Source organism: Amblyomma maculatum, chromosome 10 (genome assembly GCF_055883805.1).
Source record: "Amblyomma maculatum isolate TAMU_Amacu chromosome 10, ASM5588380v1, whole genome shotgun sequence".
NCBI lineage: Eukaryota > Metazoa > Arthropoda > Arachnida > Ixodida > Ixodidae > Amblyomma > Amblyomma maculatum.
This window is the reverse complement of record NC_139353.1, coordinates 11,404,050-11,422,909: the sequence shown is the minus strand read 5'-3', so window position 1 is coordinate 11,422,909 and position 18,860 is coordinate 11,404,050. Positions and strand designations below refer to the sequence as shown.

Sequence of the window (18,860 nt, the reverse complement as noted above, 5' to 3'; positions counted from 1 at the left end):
AGCAGGCTGCGTGATGTCATGAGACCAAATGTTATGGCTAAATTGGCAGGAGCCGCCACATTTATTAGATTTTATGGGAAGGGAATCTAACCAACCGGGACCCCTGAAACCCAGAGTCAGACACGCTACTCCGCAGGCACAATCGTACAGCTTGGTCAGAACAGCGCTTTCTGTTCGCCAGTCCTACCAACTTGAGTAGCATAGTACATCATATGTGTCAAGGCAGGTAAATCAAGCAAAACCATGGAAAGGCATACTATACAAAATAATTAAGAGTTAACCATGCTAGTGCATGATAATTGGCGAATAGCCTACAGCTAAACAGACTATCAATATTGTTTTGTTATTGCAAATCAGGTATGTTTTTTCTTCTGAATGTATTTTCTTTTATATTATGGCTTTGCACCTTAAATGCACATTGGTATATAAGAAAATGGCAAGTTGAAAGGCAGCGCTTTTTGCATTGCTGAGTGCTTCGTGCAGCTGTCACTAGATGGCAGCACTATGATTTGCATTTTGTAATTCATAAACCATAAGAAACAAGATTTGTGTCAAATGTGTTGCAACGATTTTGTGCGTGTAAACACTAGTGCACACTAAGCAACACAACAAATGTCTAATTAATGTCTAGTAGGTCGAACTACATCATTATTGGTATTAATGGTTTCGTGATTTCCAGAACTAGAGTAAATAAAAATGAACACAGCCACAAATGGTAGTCTTCCGTAAAAACCTCCAACGCCACTTTTAACATACCGATGTGTGATTCCGCACCTTGGAGATTAGACATTCCATTGCACCAAAAACTAACCATTTATAAAAATACTTTTTGTCAGTCCCTCTAGTCTCTCTTTTTTTTTTCTTTCTCAGTAAATGAACAGACGTTCCAGTGCTTGTGCTTCTAAATTTGTGCCCCCTACACCACCACACTGACTGGAACTGCACACTGCATAGAGCAAATCATGCAACACTGAGTTTAAATAATTACCAAAGTGATCGTTCATGTCCGTACTTATGCCAGCATCAAAATAAAAGTGATGTCTGCAGTGTCACGGACTGACCTATGCTGTTGCAGTTTGTCCTGCCACAAGTGTGTACAGTAAACACGCGTATACACAACAGAAAAAAGACATAAGTGAGTCACAAGACTGCCAAGAATTCTGCCCAAATGCAATGACTGCTAACGGGTGGAGGGCTGCACAGCTTAGCCTCACACGCCAGTAATGTAACCAGGAAGTGTAGCAGCCAAATTAGCCCGCATTTCATCTAAATTCTATAATATATTACATAATGGTCACCACAAAACGCATAGAAATTGCCCAACCGAGTCAACAGCATGAAGAGCATGTTGGAAAGCATATTGACACATTAAGAAAATACAAGCACATATGCTACTTTCATAGGCCACTGCTCTATCCCAAACATTACTCCTTGCCATTGAGAACAAGGTTTATCCTAATAGACCTTGCCAACAGTGAGAACAGTCTATTGTGTCTTCTTAAAGCATAATTCGTGGCATAGGATGCCAAAAACTCCATTACTCTAATATACTGCTCTTAGAAAACATCTTCTTTAAAGGTTATACATGGCCGCAAAGCCCTAGCTTGAAGGAGTTAATGTACATCACTAAGGGTGTTACATGAAACCATTTGTACAGCTTTTATGAGTGCAAGGTTACACTGTGACAACAGGTGTTTACACCCAGCAGATACAAGCATAAAAATACTTTCATAAATTTAGCTACACAACATCTTATCATCACTCAGACAAGGCAACCTAGTTGGCCTAGTCACAGGATCACATGCAAATACATGAAGACATCAATGGGCTATGCGGCAAGTTGTACTTCAACAAACAGTGTGTCACATAAGCATACATTAACAAAACTATACCCCATCTGCTTTACTTACAACACTAAATATTCATGAAAATAACCTTCAAGGGTGCAATGAGCAAGCCACACAAGCTGAAACAAAATATATTTCAGGCAAAAATCAGTTCTACAAAACATTTAGACAACACAGCAGACAATTATTTTCAGTAACTATAGATGTTCTTGAAATTTGTGAAATACAGTGTAACTAAACATGACATGCCAGGAATTCTGACAAGGCATACCATTCAAGGCTGCTGAAATTGGCTGAGTCGCTACGCATCACATTTGCCAGTGTTAATTTTGAACAATTAGCAAAAAATTGACCTTGTTGACAAAGTACTAGAGTTAAACCAGAATAGATTAACCTAAATCCCTGCCTCTCAAACTATAAAAAAGCATTAAACAATTTCAGAAAAATACAGCTCACTCGTAAATCAGATTGACCCTTCCTTCCCTGCTCACAATCTTAAAAAAGCAGGTGAACTGTGGGCAGTAAACATAGTCCTTCTCTTTTCTGTTTGTGCAAACACAATGCCAATATACCATCCAGCAAACACCAGATATGCCAAACTATGTAGGTAATCTGCATTTACAAGGATGTCAACACTAAGATCAGTTATATAGATAAACTATGTTTCACTGTAGCGACACACCACTGCATCAGGACTCCTTGTGAACAAAATTGCGAACAAAGTAGTTCCAAAATGCTTCAAATGCTTATCGAGCCATTGTTAAACAAAGTGTTCCTTTACAATGTGTAATCAATACTTTGCACTTATGTATTGCATTAAGGCCCTGTTACCAATACACACACATATGAAAGCTACAAATACACGTGAAATTAAATAAAAACTTTGAACACCTGCCTACTTTTTAAATCACTTACCGATGTCGAGCATGCATGACAGGCTTACCCTGGCCACTAACATAATGGCTATGGTTTGCTGCTTGCAGTAATAAGGACAGAGGTATGTCCTCTATTTTTTTTTTTTTTTGCCATCAATGGCATCAGCCCATGAGTTATGAATGAATAATAAAGCTACCAATACACATAAAATTAAATTAAATTTTTGAACGAAAATGCTTTTGGCTTAGTCATAAATTTCATGTTTCTGAAAACCTCAATATTATATGAGCCTACAAAGTGAGCCAAAGGATGAAAATGCATCAATTAAAAGCTTTAAAGCAATTCCCAGTGGTTTTCGCAAGTGCCTAAGTGCATTAAACAGTCTGCATCGTTTTTAAGTGTTCAACAAGCCATGTAGCACGCAGAGCTGTTCCATTTTTATAAGCCAAACTTGCCCAGAAAAAATTTCCGACACTGGTTTGGAAGCCATCTCCTTACAGGCATTGCTTCTGCTGCATCAACCTTTTCTCGAAGTCACAGAATTCTCAATATGTGCTGTAAGGCTGCTGAGGGTCATACTTTGTAAAGTAAATGCAATCCTAAAGAAAAAAGACCTAAAGCAAGCTTCAAATGAAGTGAAGATGTAAATTGCCTGTGAGCCTTTCCTTCTCCTCCCAGCATCGCTAGCATGCTGGAAGGTAGGCAAGGGGCCTAGCACGTGATCCTGACATTCAGCCTGCTGTAGCTTGAATATGTTGCTATGTTCTTGAAAAGCATCTCTAATAACTCGTAACTCGATCTCTGCTACACATTCACAGTGAGGCAGGCCACTAATGCTGCAGTATTATCAGTAATAGGGCGAAAATGATCTTCGGTAGGGGGAAACCAGAAAGAATAGTGCAGTATGGAAAAAAACATCTTGAAAGAATCGATGACAATAGTTAACACAGTAAGAATTTAGATCAAATACAGTTAGACCATATACGTTCCGGTGTTTTTTCAAAAATTCAGAAGATTTTTTTCAGCACTTATATACTTTTTGAAATCAGTGTTTTTTGGATAGTTGTGTTTTGTAAACTGTAAAACGCAGCAATTATCAGTGGAAAAAATTCTCAAAAGCACACTTCGTTATAGAAGCAAAAAGTGGCAAAAAAGGCAAACATGCAAGTTTCCTTAACTGAATAAACTCAGGAGTGCCGCCAATTGATGGCTACCACCAGATGCTAGACAGGGCCTTTGTACCTGTCACGTGGGACTCTACACCAAAAGGAGCTTTCACAAACTTTTGTGTTGAACCAAAATTGCCCCTTCCATGAAGAACCCGTGAGTGTTGTCTGGGAACGAGTTTGTTTGGTTGCAAAATAAGCCTTGGTGAGAAGCTGACTTGGAGATTTCCGCAAATGGCCCATCATTGCTACAGCAACAGAGATGGAAGCTGGTGGGTTTTGGCGGCCAACGTGGCAGAGAACACTCCCCCGCCCCCATTGGACTGCTTTTTTTGAGCGCCTGCTGGATCGTTTCTGTACACTGAAAAGAATACAAAACGGGGAGTTTTTCACCCATAATGGGTCCTAGGCTAGATGAACAGACCAAAAACTGGCACTTTTCAGTTTGAACTGACTCCGTAATTTTTTTGCTGGCAGATGTTTATTGGTGGTCTTCAGTTAAAACCAGAAAGTACAGAGCATAAATAGACTGAGTCATGTAATTTTAACATCTTAAATAGACTCTGACTATGAGGGACACCATAGTGGAGAACTCTAGATTAGTTTAGACCATCCAGGGTTCTCTAACACGTGATTACATTGTTCACATCAGTGTTCTTGTTTTTGACCTCTATTAAAGTATATATGCACCTGCCGTGGCCTGAATCAAAGCCATGGCCGCGGGATTATGCCGCCACATGTCAAAGTCACTGAGCCACCGCAGTAGGTATCAAAGAAAAGTGAAGCCCCAGTTATGCACATTTCATGTCAAGACAACATTGCAGATACTATTTGTCCTGAGATACAGTTCACTCTCTCAGCAATAGACAAAGAAACAAACCAGGGGCCATATCAAGGAAGGAACTTAAGTGGGGGTACAGATTTCAGTGCACACCAACTGGCTGGATGAGCAAAACCTGGCATGACGAGAGAAATTTGCATGTGACAACACTTTCGACAGCAAGTCGACATCATGCCCCTAACACCAAATGCACTTACAGGAGTTACTAGTTACTTTATAAATGGCCAAAAAGGCCAACTTTATGTATTGTAAATGCTCCTCAGCTGGCCCTGTGGACAAGAATGGCACTGCAACTCGTGCATCTAACCTAGAGAAGCATTCAGACTCTATATTAAGGGCTGAAACAGAGTGTAATCTTTAAACAGGACAGCTTATGATATGTGGTGACTAAGGCTGGTCATCACTGATTAAATCAACCTGACTGTCAACCTTCAACCAACCAGTCTGCAAGCTGTACTGATCTGCAGATAAAGTAGCCTCAGTATGTTTTGGTGAGAAAAATGGATAACCCTTTCAGATAAAATATTCTTTCCCAAGAGGCAATGAAGTGATTGCAGAAAGCCTTAATGTCATGCTCCTCCTGTATCACCAAGATTACCATACACTGAAAGGGTATCTGCCTAGTATTGGCAATTTACAAAGCAGTCGCTGCCTTTTACTACCACAGTAGGCGTACAGCTGCATTTTCTGTATGTATTGCCTGTAAAGAGAAACTGATGCTCTCAATATCCTCAATATCAATATTAAAGAAAGTTGCCAGACAGATATTATGCTGTCAAAAATGGTATGTGCAAAATGTCATTGTGGCCACAAATTTTAATCAAGACCTTTTCCTTTTAACAATACTACTAAACCAAACATGAAACTGTTGACCTTGTTTACTATACATGTACAATATGCATAATATACAATACTGCCATAACTGATTGCCTAAACATTTTAATCTGCTCTTCTCGATCAACACTATGCAAGATATCAGGCCTACAATTAAATCAGGTATGTAGTACAAAACAACACTGAAAGTTCCGAAACATAGCATAAGCCCTAAAGCCCAGTCTCACAAAAACACAGAAGTGACTGTGCTCGACATTCACATCATTGAACCCCCTTTTGTGTGAAACGGCAAAGGAGTCCATTACACAAATCAGTAAAACCTACCCATCCCTGCAGCCCCTAGGCCACAATTACTCTGGCTGAGCCCAAGCAACAATGGGCCCTCTCCAATATTATAAGATGAGGTAAACATCCTCGGCCCAGTGCAGACATTAAATGCCTTTTAAGACATTCAAATACAAGGTAGCTAATGATATGAATTGGGCGATTCACTCCATTAAATGTGTCTGTAATGCACTTGTTTCATCACAATGGTTGGCTCAGTCGATTTATTCACATTTCCTTCACTCGTTTTTGTTTAACGCTGTTCTGTACAATGCCACAAGGCATATCTGGGCTCTTCAGTATTTTTAAATGCAGTTCCCAAATTATGGCAGTTTACCTACAAGTCTTCGTATTTGATTTGGATTGTTTGGGAGACCCTGTCGAATAAATGTGTCTCAGATAGGTCGCTGATGATAAAAAAATAAAGGCTCAAGCAATCGCTGATAATCTCTCCCAAAGGGTGCATCGATTCTCACTGACCCAAAGCTCCTCATTGTGTGAGAGGAGTTCCTTCCTCCCTCTTGTTTCACACTCGAACCAAGACATTGCAACACAGAGGCCACAAGATTACAGCTACCTCTCCATGTGCTTTGTGCCACATCAGGAATACACTAGTCATATTTGTCATCCAGACTGGCCCGGACTAGTGGCATTGACAAAGGTTTTTCATCACCTAGGTACCTAACCCTATTCTCATCTCATTTTATTCACTGCTTGTCTTCACCGTGTCTTTTGCTTTCCAGAGCATGTAAAGATTATTGCGCCTTAGGCCTTATGTATTAGCATTACGGTAAAGCAACCTCAAGTTGCAACCAGCAAAATAGTTGCAACTTTTCAGGCACACGCTGGCAAAAACAATGTTCGCCAAATGCAGGTGAGAAGGAATACAGCAATGCCTCACCAATATGTTTGTGGCTAATATAACTTCCCGATTCATAGCTCTAAGTTGCAGCAATAAATATGCCCCACAGAGAGAAACAAACTTTTTTCTTTTTAGTGAATGCGTTCCCAGATTTTGACGAGCAATGTTTAACAACCAACTTTCAAACTTGGTTGAATGCAACAAGAACAGCTGGAATTCAGCACAGCCAGCTGCCATGATGACTTCTCAGCAGTACTTGTGTGCAAGTAGAAAAAAAATATTTTTAAAAATCTACTTTCATACGAGCAGGCTGTTCCCATAGGAACGCAATGTAAAGGGCAAAAAAGACGCAGTGGCTTCTTCGCAATTTAAGGGCAAGGAGACAAAGCATCTGAGAACTACAATAATGTGTTTATGTGCAATTGGGCCAGGTGTGCAGACTATAGCACAAAGATTAAGAATGCCACAAAAGTCAATAACCATGGCAGCTTCCCCAGAGTATACTAACTCAACGAGGTAAAGCATCTGAAAGTGACATGGTAATTTTCCTACAACTCTCGCCATTGCTGTTGACGGATTGGATGTGTGGTGAAGTTTTCTCTCCACAAGGGGCAAATGCAAATGTGGACACAATTCTGCAAGCAGTAGAAAAGATGTTATTCAAACATTGCACCTAGAAATATGATGTAAAAGTTTTGTTAAAGAGTGAGGTGAGGCAGCGAGGATCACCGTCGGTTACTATGTCACTCAGTTTAGAAGCCTCCTGTTAGCAGGGGTGACATATTCGACATGCACCAGTGATCTGTGTTTTAACTCGGTGAATACAAACAGTGGCTTACAATATGTCACCTCAGTCTGCTTGTAAGTGAAGAGACACGCAAGTGAGAATACATACCGCAACAGATTTTGCATCTAGTACCACTAAAATGCAGCTGCACTGGGCAATTCCCCGTACCTGGCACCACGGTGCATTTATACTTGTAGGGTACTAAAAACTTAGTTAGCCCTCTGTTACCACCAATCAGATGGGTACCTTTTTTGAGTGTCTGCTTCACAGCTACCATAAAAAAATTTTGTTACAGAGGTAGTGCGACAGCAGCAGCAGCCGAGCCAGTGTTCTTGCTGACGTGGAGAGAAACCACAGGGAAGGAGCAATGTGACAAACCAATAATGGCCAGCAGTGTTCTAACTGACTAACTGCAGAGGAACTTCCAGGTGGCACGTGCAAAATTTCCTGCGTTTGTAGAACCTGGCTGTGGAACTGATTGCCAAGGAGAGCAACAAGGCAGTAAAAATTTATCGTGTGACTGTGCGACTCGTTGCTTGCTGCCGTTGCTCAGGCCTTGCGCGAGATCTTGTGCACGTAAGCGCTTAAGCATACTTGTCTTTGTACCTCGTAAAACAGTTATATTTTTTTCTCAAATAACAGGTCTTTCTCACAATAGTTTTAAACATATCAAAGAGGTTTTACTGTCATACCAACAAGCTGCCCCAAACTCTTGAACTTCGTGTCAAGATGAACACTGTAACCTTGGGGCCTTCAAGGCATTTTTAATAAATCTGTTGAGCCATGTGCATTAATATAACGGTTAATCCGTACCCCCATATGCAATTACCTAGAAACTCATATGAGTGCAGTGTAAACATCTTCAAGAATTATTATTAGGAACATCAAGTTGTAAAATATTCATCGCAGCTTGAAGATGGCTAAGGAAGGTTCACCAATTGATGCACAACTTTAAGGCATATAAGAAAGGTATGGTTTAACACCTCAAAGCAGTTCATGAGGGACACTGTTGTACAGCCCCCTGGGTTGCTTAACGTGCACTAACACTGCACAGCCCACAAGGGTTCTGGTTTTGCATTTCATTCCCAATGCAGTGCAGCCCCAATGGCCAAGAAAAACTGAGCTTAAACGGTTGACTTCATGGGAGTGGTTTCCCTCTCAGACACCATCATTCTTTTATTACTCTCATGAGATGGGAGGCAAGATGCGTCACGGCACATGGTGGATGGCTAGAGCAGCAGAAACAATTTTTGAACAATTTCTTACCGGTGGGAAGTTATGGAAAGATTGCCAACAATGGGCAATGGATGTTCTCCTGCTTTTGAAGAGTTCTAATGCATTATCTCATCAAATATGTTCACCGAGTGCACTGCATCAGCAGTAGTCACTAACTGCTTCCACTGCACAAGGCCATTGCATCATGCTCCCTGAATATGAGCAGAATATCAGCCTCAGAACAAAAGCCAGAATACAAGCCATGGTAAGGTACACACAGGCACAAGTGAGCAAAAGTGGTGGTGGCATGAATAGAAGCAAATGATACTACAAAACAAAAGATCACCTAAAAAATAACAAACACAAGAAGCAAAATTTCCAAACCACTTGGACAAAACTGCAGATGCAACGAAAAGGACTAGGAAATAAAACAACTCTCATACCTTGTTCAAAAAACGTCTTTCTTATGCTTTTCATAGCTGCAATAAAACTAAGATGGCATGACAATGCAAACTACAATGCTCAGAAATAATGATAAAGTTTTTTCAAGGGCCTCAAAGTAACAATATGATGCGAAAGGATGAAAAGGTCTTCACAGTTTAATGAGAGAGGAGAATTTGTGTATGCCTATATATAAACAATACTAGAACGAAAAACCAGCTCTTGTTATGAGTGAGTTTACTCCAGATAAAGCATAAAGAAAGCATACGTACAAAGACAAGAGAACTCTGTCACTGTCAAGAGAACTTTCGTTACTTCACCGGCTACAGCACTTGGTCAAAGCCTCTCATTTGCGTTTATGAACTTTTCCAGCAGTTTCTTTACACCGGGCCCAAATAGGTACTTATGAAGCTCTTCTTACTTTATCCATTTGGCTATCCAATCAGGTTCATGTGTAGCTTGTGTGTTCCCAAAGACAAAGTGACAAAAACTATCGACCACAAGCGGACACAACAAACCAGAAGTGGCAAACACAAAGAGGCAGCAAAAGGTTGTTTAGTGATACAGTCTCTGAGACGTGCATGCTACTACAAAAAATATCCCTCGCACCTTTCAAGCGTCAGCTTACAGCAACAGGACTAGCTGTCACCCTTTTCCCCATCTTCCAGGGAAGAAAAAAAAGTGCGCGAAAGAGCGATCACGGTGCCATCTCTGCACCGGCTGATTGTGCGAGGAGAGTTACGTGGACATGCTTGTTGCATCATTGTCCCCAAAGTCAGCAAACAGCAACTCCAGGGCGGCCTGCACATCACCTCCTGTGGCAACCAGGGCCTGCACGCTGGCTGCATCGTTGGTGATCCCCATGTCTCGGAGTTGCTGCAGTTGGTTCTGCCGTGGTGAGAAGGAATTTCTTTAGATATTAGTCAAGTATTTTAGAGACATAGTGTCCAAGTTCAAGACATAAAAAATGTGTGCTATGCCACTTTACACTGGTCTATAGGGACAAAATGCTGCACTCACACAGCTTTGTAGGCTGAATCCTGATCAGTATATGCATTCCTTCTTTTTTCTTTTTTTCTTTCTTTACAGGAGTACAGTTTAACCCTGCTATATACTGAGTGCCACTAAAATGAATTTTTCACTATATAACAAACCACTCAGACTTCCAGTTAGAAAATTGTACTAAGTAACGTGATTAAAAATGAACTATTTTCAGGGTGGAGTTTCGTTTCAACGAACCACTAGTGAAAAAAAAAAGAGGTAAAGATTACAATTTATTTTGGGATGCAGAAAACACAAAATCATCAATTTGTTTATTTTCGCAGACCTAAAAATGCCTTAAGTACTTTATTAAGGTGAAAGCCCTTCGTGGCTCATGGGTGGTGAGGACAAAATTGTTGGCCAAATGTTGCGAAAACAGTCCTGTAAAGTGGCTTTCACCATCTTCGCTCACTTCAGCGCAGCCCTGTGGTTTTTATTCTCTTTAATTCATTAAAAAACAGCCGTACCTCAGAAGTTAGTACGGACTTCAACAAATGATGACACTGACATTGCATGAAGATAAGCCCACAGTGACCACATAATGTGCAAGGCCCAAAAAATGCGCAAAAATTGTTGTCGCATATCTAGCAGAATGCGTAGAGCCAATAGTTTAAGGAACTTGTTCAGGTCATGTCTTTCCTTCCCAACGCACAAAAGCAAAGCAGAGAAGCCAATGGGTGCCTATACTGAAGCCGTCGGAACGCAATTAAAGGGTGCGGGTCAAAGAAACAAGGATCGTGAACATAAAACAATGTATTTTCGTGGCTCGAACTTTTATATCACCTAAAGTAACTAGCATTATGCTTCACCTAATCTCGTCCGAGTAAAAAAGTGTAAACAATCACTGACTTCCAGCTTCAAGGCTCGGCTCAACACTTCAGTGCAATCCAATGACGGCTCAGCGTTTGCCCTAGGTGCGTTGGCTGCTTCTCCTTATCTCTCTACGACTTTCCGTTTTAAACCCATGATACAGTGGGTGCGGGACACTTCCCATCTTAGCGCATTCACCCTCCCATCATCAAGCCTTGTCTGATTGCAAGCGCACAATTACAGATGTGGAGTGGAATATGTAGCCGTAAACTGACTGCACAGCATCTGTATTAAGAAAGATGTGATTACATGGAATCATAAGAACATGCAGAAAACTGTCAGATAATTAAGAAGTTAGCTTTTTTTTAAAACTTTTTTTATGACGCTTGATAAAATACAGCAAGGCACGAGAGACTGGTCAGCAATATCTGAGAGACGAGACTGCAATGCAATGGGGAAATGAAAAAATTGTTATAAGACAGTGAAAGCTACCAAAGCTCACTGGATTACAAGAGCTAACCTATAGCTTATAAATAAAGTGTCTCCACTGCTTTTGACTGATTTTCAAACAACATTTCAGCTTTTTGTAGGTACCATGCTCTTAGTTTTAGCAGTGTTTAATTGTACTTTGAATGACTAAATGTGTGTTGAAGCACTGATCCTCAACAAAGAATGTCCTGAAAAACCACTGAGCTCTTGTTAGCAAACTTGAGATGATCCCGGCAGAACTGAGATGGACAAGAAAATTTAAGTTTTGTTCAGTTCAGTTTATAGATTTATAAAAGTTATACATATGTTGTACATAGCAGTTAATCGCCAATAACAGCCTAAGAGACTAGTAGATGCTGGCATGATAGTAAGTCACAACACAGTAATGCAAGCCAACAATTCGTCTAAGCGAAGCAAAGACAATATGGCAAACTCAACATTTATCATTTACAATCAGACGAGAACAAAAGCTCAGGTGCCTGTGCTTTTATTTTTGATGCTGTGAAAGTAACCAAAGCTTTTATAGATATTCCCTCACTAATGCAACCTCCGATTCTGAAGCCAGACAGCAGAAACAACCATTTCCCATTCGCTCTATGCTCGCTGCAAAGCCCTTCTCATCACACCATGATACAAGCGAAAGTAACGAGTAAAATTTGCCTAAGTAAAATTTACGAGTCTGAAGTACTGAGTTTTAAAAGCCGCCTCACTTCATGCCAAAGCCCTTGCGATATGACTGCAATGCGACCTAGTTTATTTCAAGGGAAGTCTGTGACCCTCATACAAAAGCCAAGGTATATGCAGTCTACACTGAAACACCATATACAGCCTTACTCTACCCCTATACTTTTTTAATTTCGATTGATAAGCACCATCGTCAGCAACTTATCAAAGCATTCCTTCTATGCCACATGCTACCCTGAAGCCCTAGATGAGACAGACATCAGAATGGGCCTTATTAAAGAAATAAAAATAACATCCTGAGAACAATTGATAAGACCCAAACTCTCAGCAGAATTATTGGTCGCAAAAGTTTGCCTTGACAGCCTTAACATTAGCAAGTGATCAACAGGCCACTGTAAAAGAAACAAACAGCAAAAATACTATGCTTCCGTTTCATTGGGATAGAACAGTGACTGAAGAAAACACAACAGAGAGGGCAACGAACCTGATATGTGACAGCAGGGTCAGTAGCTTCAGGTGGCACTCCAGGTGATGATGATGATGGCTGGGCCTGCAAAATTGAGGAATCACAGACATTAGCACCTGCATTCAAATAATCTAAAACTGTCTCAACAGCAAGTCAATGTGACAGAAACAGACCCATTGTTTCAATAATGCGACTTCCCAGTCTCGCTACCTGTTCCACCTGCAATGCTTGACTCTTCCAAGTGGAATAGTCAATGAAACGTGGTTCCCCATTCTGCCACCAGAGTGCCCAACAGAACCATTCAAACCAGACACATACTGTCTACAGTAGCAATGGTGGTGGGCATGTGCACGCTTTTCCTAATAAGGAAATGTATATGTGGCAAGGACAGTGACAACAAATGTTTTGGCAACTGGAGAGTGGAACACAATCACCATCATCAGCCGGACTATACCCACTGCAGGGCGAAGGCGTCTCCCATTTTTCTCCATTTATCCCTGTCCAGTGCTATCTGTATCCACTTGACCCCTGCAAGCTTCTTAACCTCATCCGCCCATTTAACTTTCTATTGCCATCTGCTTTCCTTCCCTTCGAATACAATTTGTTACCCTAAGCGACCATCGGTTGTCCTCTCTTCACACTACATGCCCTGCCTATGTCCATTTCTTCTTCTTGATTTCTACTAGAATGTCATGAACTCGAGTTATTTCTCTGATCCAACCTGCATGCCTCATATCTCATAAAATTACACCTACTATTTTGCACTCCACAGCCCTCTGCATTGTCCTCAACTTAAGTAGAACCCTTTTCGTTAGCCTCCATGTTTCAGCCCCATAGGTGAGCACAGGTAAGATGCAACTGTTAAATACTTTCCTCTTGAGTGATACCAGTAAGCTGATAAATCTGTATTTGCAAAATGCACTCCATCCCAATCTTGTTCTCCTAATTATTTCTCTCTCATGACCAGGATCTGCGGTTACTACCTGTCCCAAGTAGACATATTCATCTACGACCTCTAGTACTTCTCTACCTACTGCAAACTGCTTTTCCTTCCCTCGGCTGTTGAACATTATCTTAGTCTTCTGTATACTGATTTTTAGGCCCACCTTTCTGCTTTTCCTGTCTAAGTCATCAACCATTCTTTGCAATTCATTCCCTGAGTTACTTAGCAAGACAAGGTCATCAGCAAATCGCAGATTACTGAGGCATTCTCAATCCACCCTTATCCCTAACTGCTCCCATTGCAAGTCTCCGAATACTTCCGCTAAGCAAGCTGTGAACAGTACTGGGGAGATCGTATCTCGTCATCAGCAAATCGCAGATTACTGAGGCATTCTCAATCCACCCTTATCCCTAACTGCTCCCATTGCAAGTCTCCGAATACTTCCGCTAAGCAAGCTGTGAACAGTACTGGGGAGATCGTATCTCCTTGCCTAACCCCTTTCTTTATGGGAATTTTGTTACTTTCCTTATGCAGAATAATGGCTGCTGTGCAGCCACTATACATACACTCCAATACCTTCACATATGGCTCATCTACACCCTGATTTCGCGACAAGGAACATGGTAGCCTTATTCGTAATCCAGGCACTTTGCCAATACCATTCAAAGCAAGCACAATGCCAATACTTTGGTCACAGTAGCCATTTTTCTACTTCAGTCGCAAAGAAAAAATGCCCGTGCATGGTGTCAAATGAACAAATTTGCTTTTCTTTCTTTTTTGCTGAAAGAGATAACATCAGTAACTTGCAGCGGGGCACCCAAGCACACAGTAAATGCATGCTCTCCATGTAGATCATTTTCAGACAGAGAAAATATGAAGAGAAGGCCAGCCTATATAGTGATGTGGTAACCAAAAAGAATAAAGAGTATTGTTATAAGCTAGGTGTAAAATGCAAAAACGGCATACATATGTCTCAGGTTCTGTCAGCACACTGCAACTCTATTGCACTGCAGTATGCAAGTTGAAAGCACTGGTCAACCCCTAACAACAAAACCATTGCTCAAAACGCACACAACACATGCATGTACGCACACACATTTTACAATGCATACTGCTAATCTAAATTTCCAGTTCCTGCGTTCTCCTAACATAGCCAAATAAACACTGACTCTCAACATACACGAAGGAAGAGGCAGCATAGTGCAAATGCTGCATGGGGCCTCTTTCTGCCAAGGAAAATAAAAACAACACCTGTACCTTTTTTGCAATATTTTGCCAAACCTGTCATTCTCAAATCTTTAGGTTAATTACTGCAAGCATTTAGTAGCACTAATAAGCCCAACTAACTGCCACGAGTTAGATCCCTAACCATTGCAGAGTGACTGCACTTTCCCAGCACCAACTTACGGAGGGCGCAGATGCTGCAGGGTTCGATGGTGCAGACAGGGTTCCCAGCGCAGTCTGCACTGCACTGTTGAGCATTTCGGAGGTGATGGGGTTCCTGGGCGTGGAAGGCGGTGCGTGCAGACGCGGGGAGGGAGGGATCAGAGGGCTGCCAGTGGCAGCTGGCGGAGAAGCCGACCCAGAGCCAGACGGATTGGCTGCGGCCACAGCCAGTGCTGCAGCCAGCTGTGCTGGCGTGATGCGGTTCGGAGAGAACAGGCCTCCCTCACCTGGTCCGACCTGCAGAGGAAGCACATAGACGCCAAAGGGTAGTCTTGTCAGTGATAACCCTCTTCTAGATCTCAGCTACGAAAACAAAAACAAAAAAATCCAGTTTGTTTCTTTTTACAAACGAGAAGTGAAAGCTTCACCAAGTAATGCTTACCACAGCAACTGGCCATTCCTGAAAAGAAGCATCGAATAGCATTACCACAATGCAACCACACTTCAGTTGGTGACAGCACTCTCAAAATGGAAGAATCATAGTTTTGCCTGCTTGCCTAACACCTCTGCAAACAGGACCGTAAAAAGCATGTATGCTGCAGTTACGTGCTGTGTAGTTAGCACTTCCGCAGCACTTTATGGGCAATAATGCTGAACGTGTGACGAAGTGCACATACTGCAGTGCCTTTTCTAAGACATACGAGGGGTGATCAATAAGTTCTGAAACTCACATATAAACCCTATTCACCATCAGATTTAATAAGCAGCATTTGTGGCAACCCTAAATGCGGCAGCCGCCATAATGTTGCGCGGTTCGGAACTAAAAGTGCAAAAAGAAATCATTTTTCCGACGCTTAGGCGCGGGTCTGCCAGCTGCTGTAAGATTCGAGTAATTCAACTCCTCCTTGATGCGTGCCGCTCACTTGCCTGACACCAGAGATACTTTGCAAGGCACTTTTTGCACTCTCACAACAATGTCACATGAACAAGCTCTATAAAGAAAACTGCAAAGTCTTGAATAAAAAATTTGTTTCAACAAATCTCTCATAACATTAATGCCCTTCTCCCACTTTCCAGGAAGGCTTTTGCTACCTCGAAAAGAAAAACTTTCTGGTCATCAAGCCACTCGTCTGTGTCAGATTTAAGTGAATTCATGTCACCCAACCCTATTCTTCTGATGAGCTTACTCAGATTTGGAATTTTAAAAAAATAATAAAATAATATTACATAAATATAATAAAAATAAAAAGAAGTCTCCAGGGCCCAGACCAAGAATGAAGGGTGGGCGGCTTAGATCTTCAAGACTCCACTCTCGAATAATAGCCTAGACTTGTAAACTGAGGTACTACTGTTGTGCACAAGAAGAATAACTCTTGTTACTAACTCATGTTTCTCCATGATGGCCTCATGTAATGTTGGCACAATACTCCTTTTTTACTGTCTTGCATTTTTTTGAAAATCAATAAGTAGGATCTCCTTTGCGTCTCAAAAAACTGTCACCATCACTCCACTCTTCAGCTTTAGGGTGCAAGTTTTCTTGAAGACCAAAACACCAAATGCCTCCAATGCATAAACTGCTACCTTGTTTCTCAGTTTCATTGGTAAAACCACGTCTCATTTCCAGTCACAAGGAGGAGAAAAAAATTCTGCATCCAAGGCGCAAAAGCTCCCTTGATAAACTCATGCAGTGGTGTCAATCTTGCTTAAAAAGATTTCTTGGCACTTAACAGGCCGAGAACTCCACTGTACCAAAAAATGTAATGGATGATTCTGAAGCCATTGCCATACAAAATTTTTTAATTCTGTAGCAACTTCAGATGCTTCAACATGGTGATTTGTCATGAGAAGGCTGTCAGTTGAGATTCAATAATCAAATCGGTTCCAAGTACTGAGCAGTTTTGACCGTGGAGCACCTTCCATGCCCACAAGCCTTAAATTGTTAGACCCAAGGAGTTACTGTGGCCTACGAAGGACTACAAATTTATTTGGCCGAACTTCCTTTTGACAAAACCTTCATCAAGCTCCGGTACTGCAGCTGAAAATCATAAGACTGAAGGCTTGATATTAAGACAGTGTTTAGCTTGAGAGAAGACCTCAACAAAGGGCACACAGGAATTACAATTCTATCAGAAGCTTGGCCATGCACGAGTTGCAAAACTTTTTGACCTTCCCTTGTGTGCAGGTATCATCAGAGAAAAAACTGAATTTTCACAAAAACAGCGACGTGCAAACCACACATGTGACGTGGAAAAATTAAGGGGATCCTTAGCAGCTTTTTGCAGACCTGTTGCTGCCTACCATCTGTTCGAATGGTAGACAGAGCTAAGTCATTTATTTTTACCCCTCTATTGCACTATTAGAACAAAAGTACTTCAGCATACAGTGTTATGAACCCAAGTAAGCAGCTTAGTTTGCTAATCTCTTTAAGAGCCAACAAAAAAGAGCGGCAATGGTAAAATATGAGCTGTTTCCTTCACCGCACTTCATAATATACATCACCAAGTGTACTGAGTTCTGATTATCTCCAAATTTAACTTCACACAGGTAGAAAATATGAGACTCTCACCATAGCATGTTTTGTGGAAGCCACAAACCAATACATACCCTCATCTACGTTTCCTACACAAACTTTACTATACACTAATCTATGCCTGCACTGTAATTAAAACCCTTCCTTATACAACACAACCCAGTCACGTCAAATGGGCAGTCCCCAAACCCCAAAGGAAATCCATGCAGTCTGGCTCAAACCTGAATGGCCAGCGCTAGCTGGTAAACCAGTCCAGACTGACGACAGCCGTTGCTTAAACAACTGAAAGACTGAAGGCACCTCCCGAATGGGACAGACCTCTTATTGGACCTAACAATCGTCTTACACCACCACTGCTGCCAATCAAAGCTATGTTAGCAATTTCTAAAATTTGCTCCAATGTTCATCTTTCCCCAGTTCTGTTAAGGGAGCATACCTTGCCATGCTAGCACCTTGTTTATGCTACTTCAAAAATAGTAGTGCAAAGAAAGAATATGTCAGCCTAATTTGTCACTGAAAGCACGCGCCAGTGTGAAAATGTTTTTGATGGGTGACTAGGCACCACTTGTTGCTATATATGGAAATTTCCATGTTACAGCTCACACACTTGCTACACACCTCTGCTAGCCCTCAGTTAATGCAAAACGACTAGAACATTTGAAATCTTGTTAATTCAAATTTCGAGAGACTGGAAAACAATGCTCGAATTACTGAATGACTCCAAGAGCTGATGAGAACCACTTGCATCACGGTAAATCAATTTGGTGAAATATGCACAATGGCTGCCTAATTTTTAGATGAGCACAGCGCACAAATGACTGGTGTGGAGAGCAGCTCCAAAATGATGAAGCTTCTCCAGCATCCTTCATGGTGTGACACGTTAGCAGTGAGGCCCACCTCACAAGCAGCTGCATTGCACCTGAGGAAGCTTCATTGCACTAACAGCAAATGTTTGTAAGCTCTTCACGTTCGTAAAGCGCATTATGAGTGTACAGTTTTGATGCATTCCTAGACCAGGAGAACCACATGGATGGAAGCAAAACAAATACGGAGCAGTGCCAACCAGCATTCAAAATGGCCTGGTATGGTTGGTTCGCTGATACACTGCCAATAGCAGCCAGCGTTGCGAGCTGATGCCCAGCTCAAAAAAGTAAAAAACTGAAAGTATGGTACCATACCAAATGTAATCAGGGCCGTTTTTGTTTTGTTTTTTATCACGTCGACCTTTGCTGCACATCAGAGGCACGCAACCTTGCACCATACCATTCAGTCTCCACAGAAGTGGAAGTCCCTGGGAAAACCTGGGATTACCCAGCGT

General features: G+C 41.5%; 1 protein-coding gene across 1 annotated transcript in view; it reads right to left on the bottom strand.

Annotated features, from left to right (window-relative positions):
• Positions 1–31: 31 nt before the first annotated feature.
• Positions 32–18,860, bottom strand: part of LOC146175598 (ubiquitin-like protein 7) — a 28,236-nt gene continuing 9,407 nt past the window's right edge. The window contains exons 7-9 of the mRNA XM_084581993.1: positions 15,034–15,309; positions 12,702–12,767; positions 32–10,081 (exon numbers count right to left, since the gene is read on the bottom strand). Of these exons, the coding sequence (XP_084438119.1) occupies positions 9,932–10,081; positions 12,702–12,767; positions 15,034–15,309 (492 nt within the window). The 3' untranslated portion in view covers positions 32–9,931. The remainder of the gene's footprint in view (positions 10,082–12,701; positions 12,768–15,033; positions 15,310–18,860) is intronic.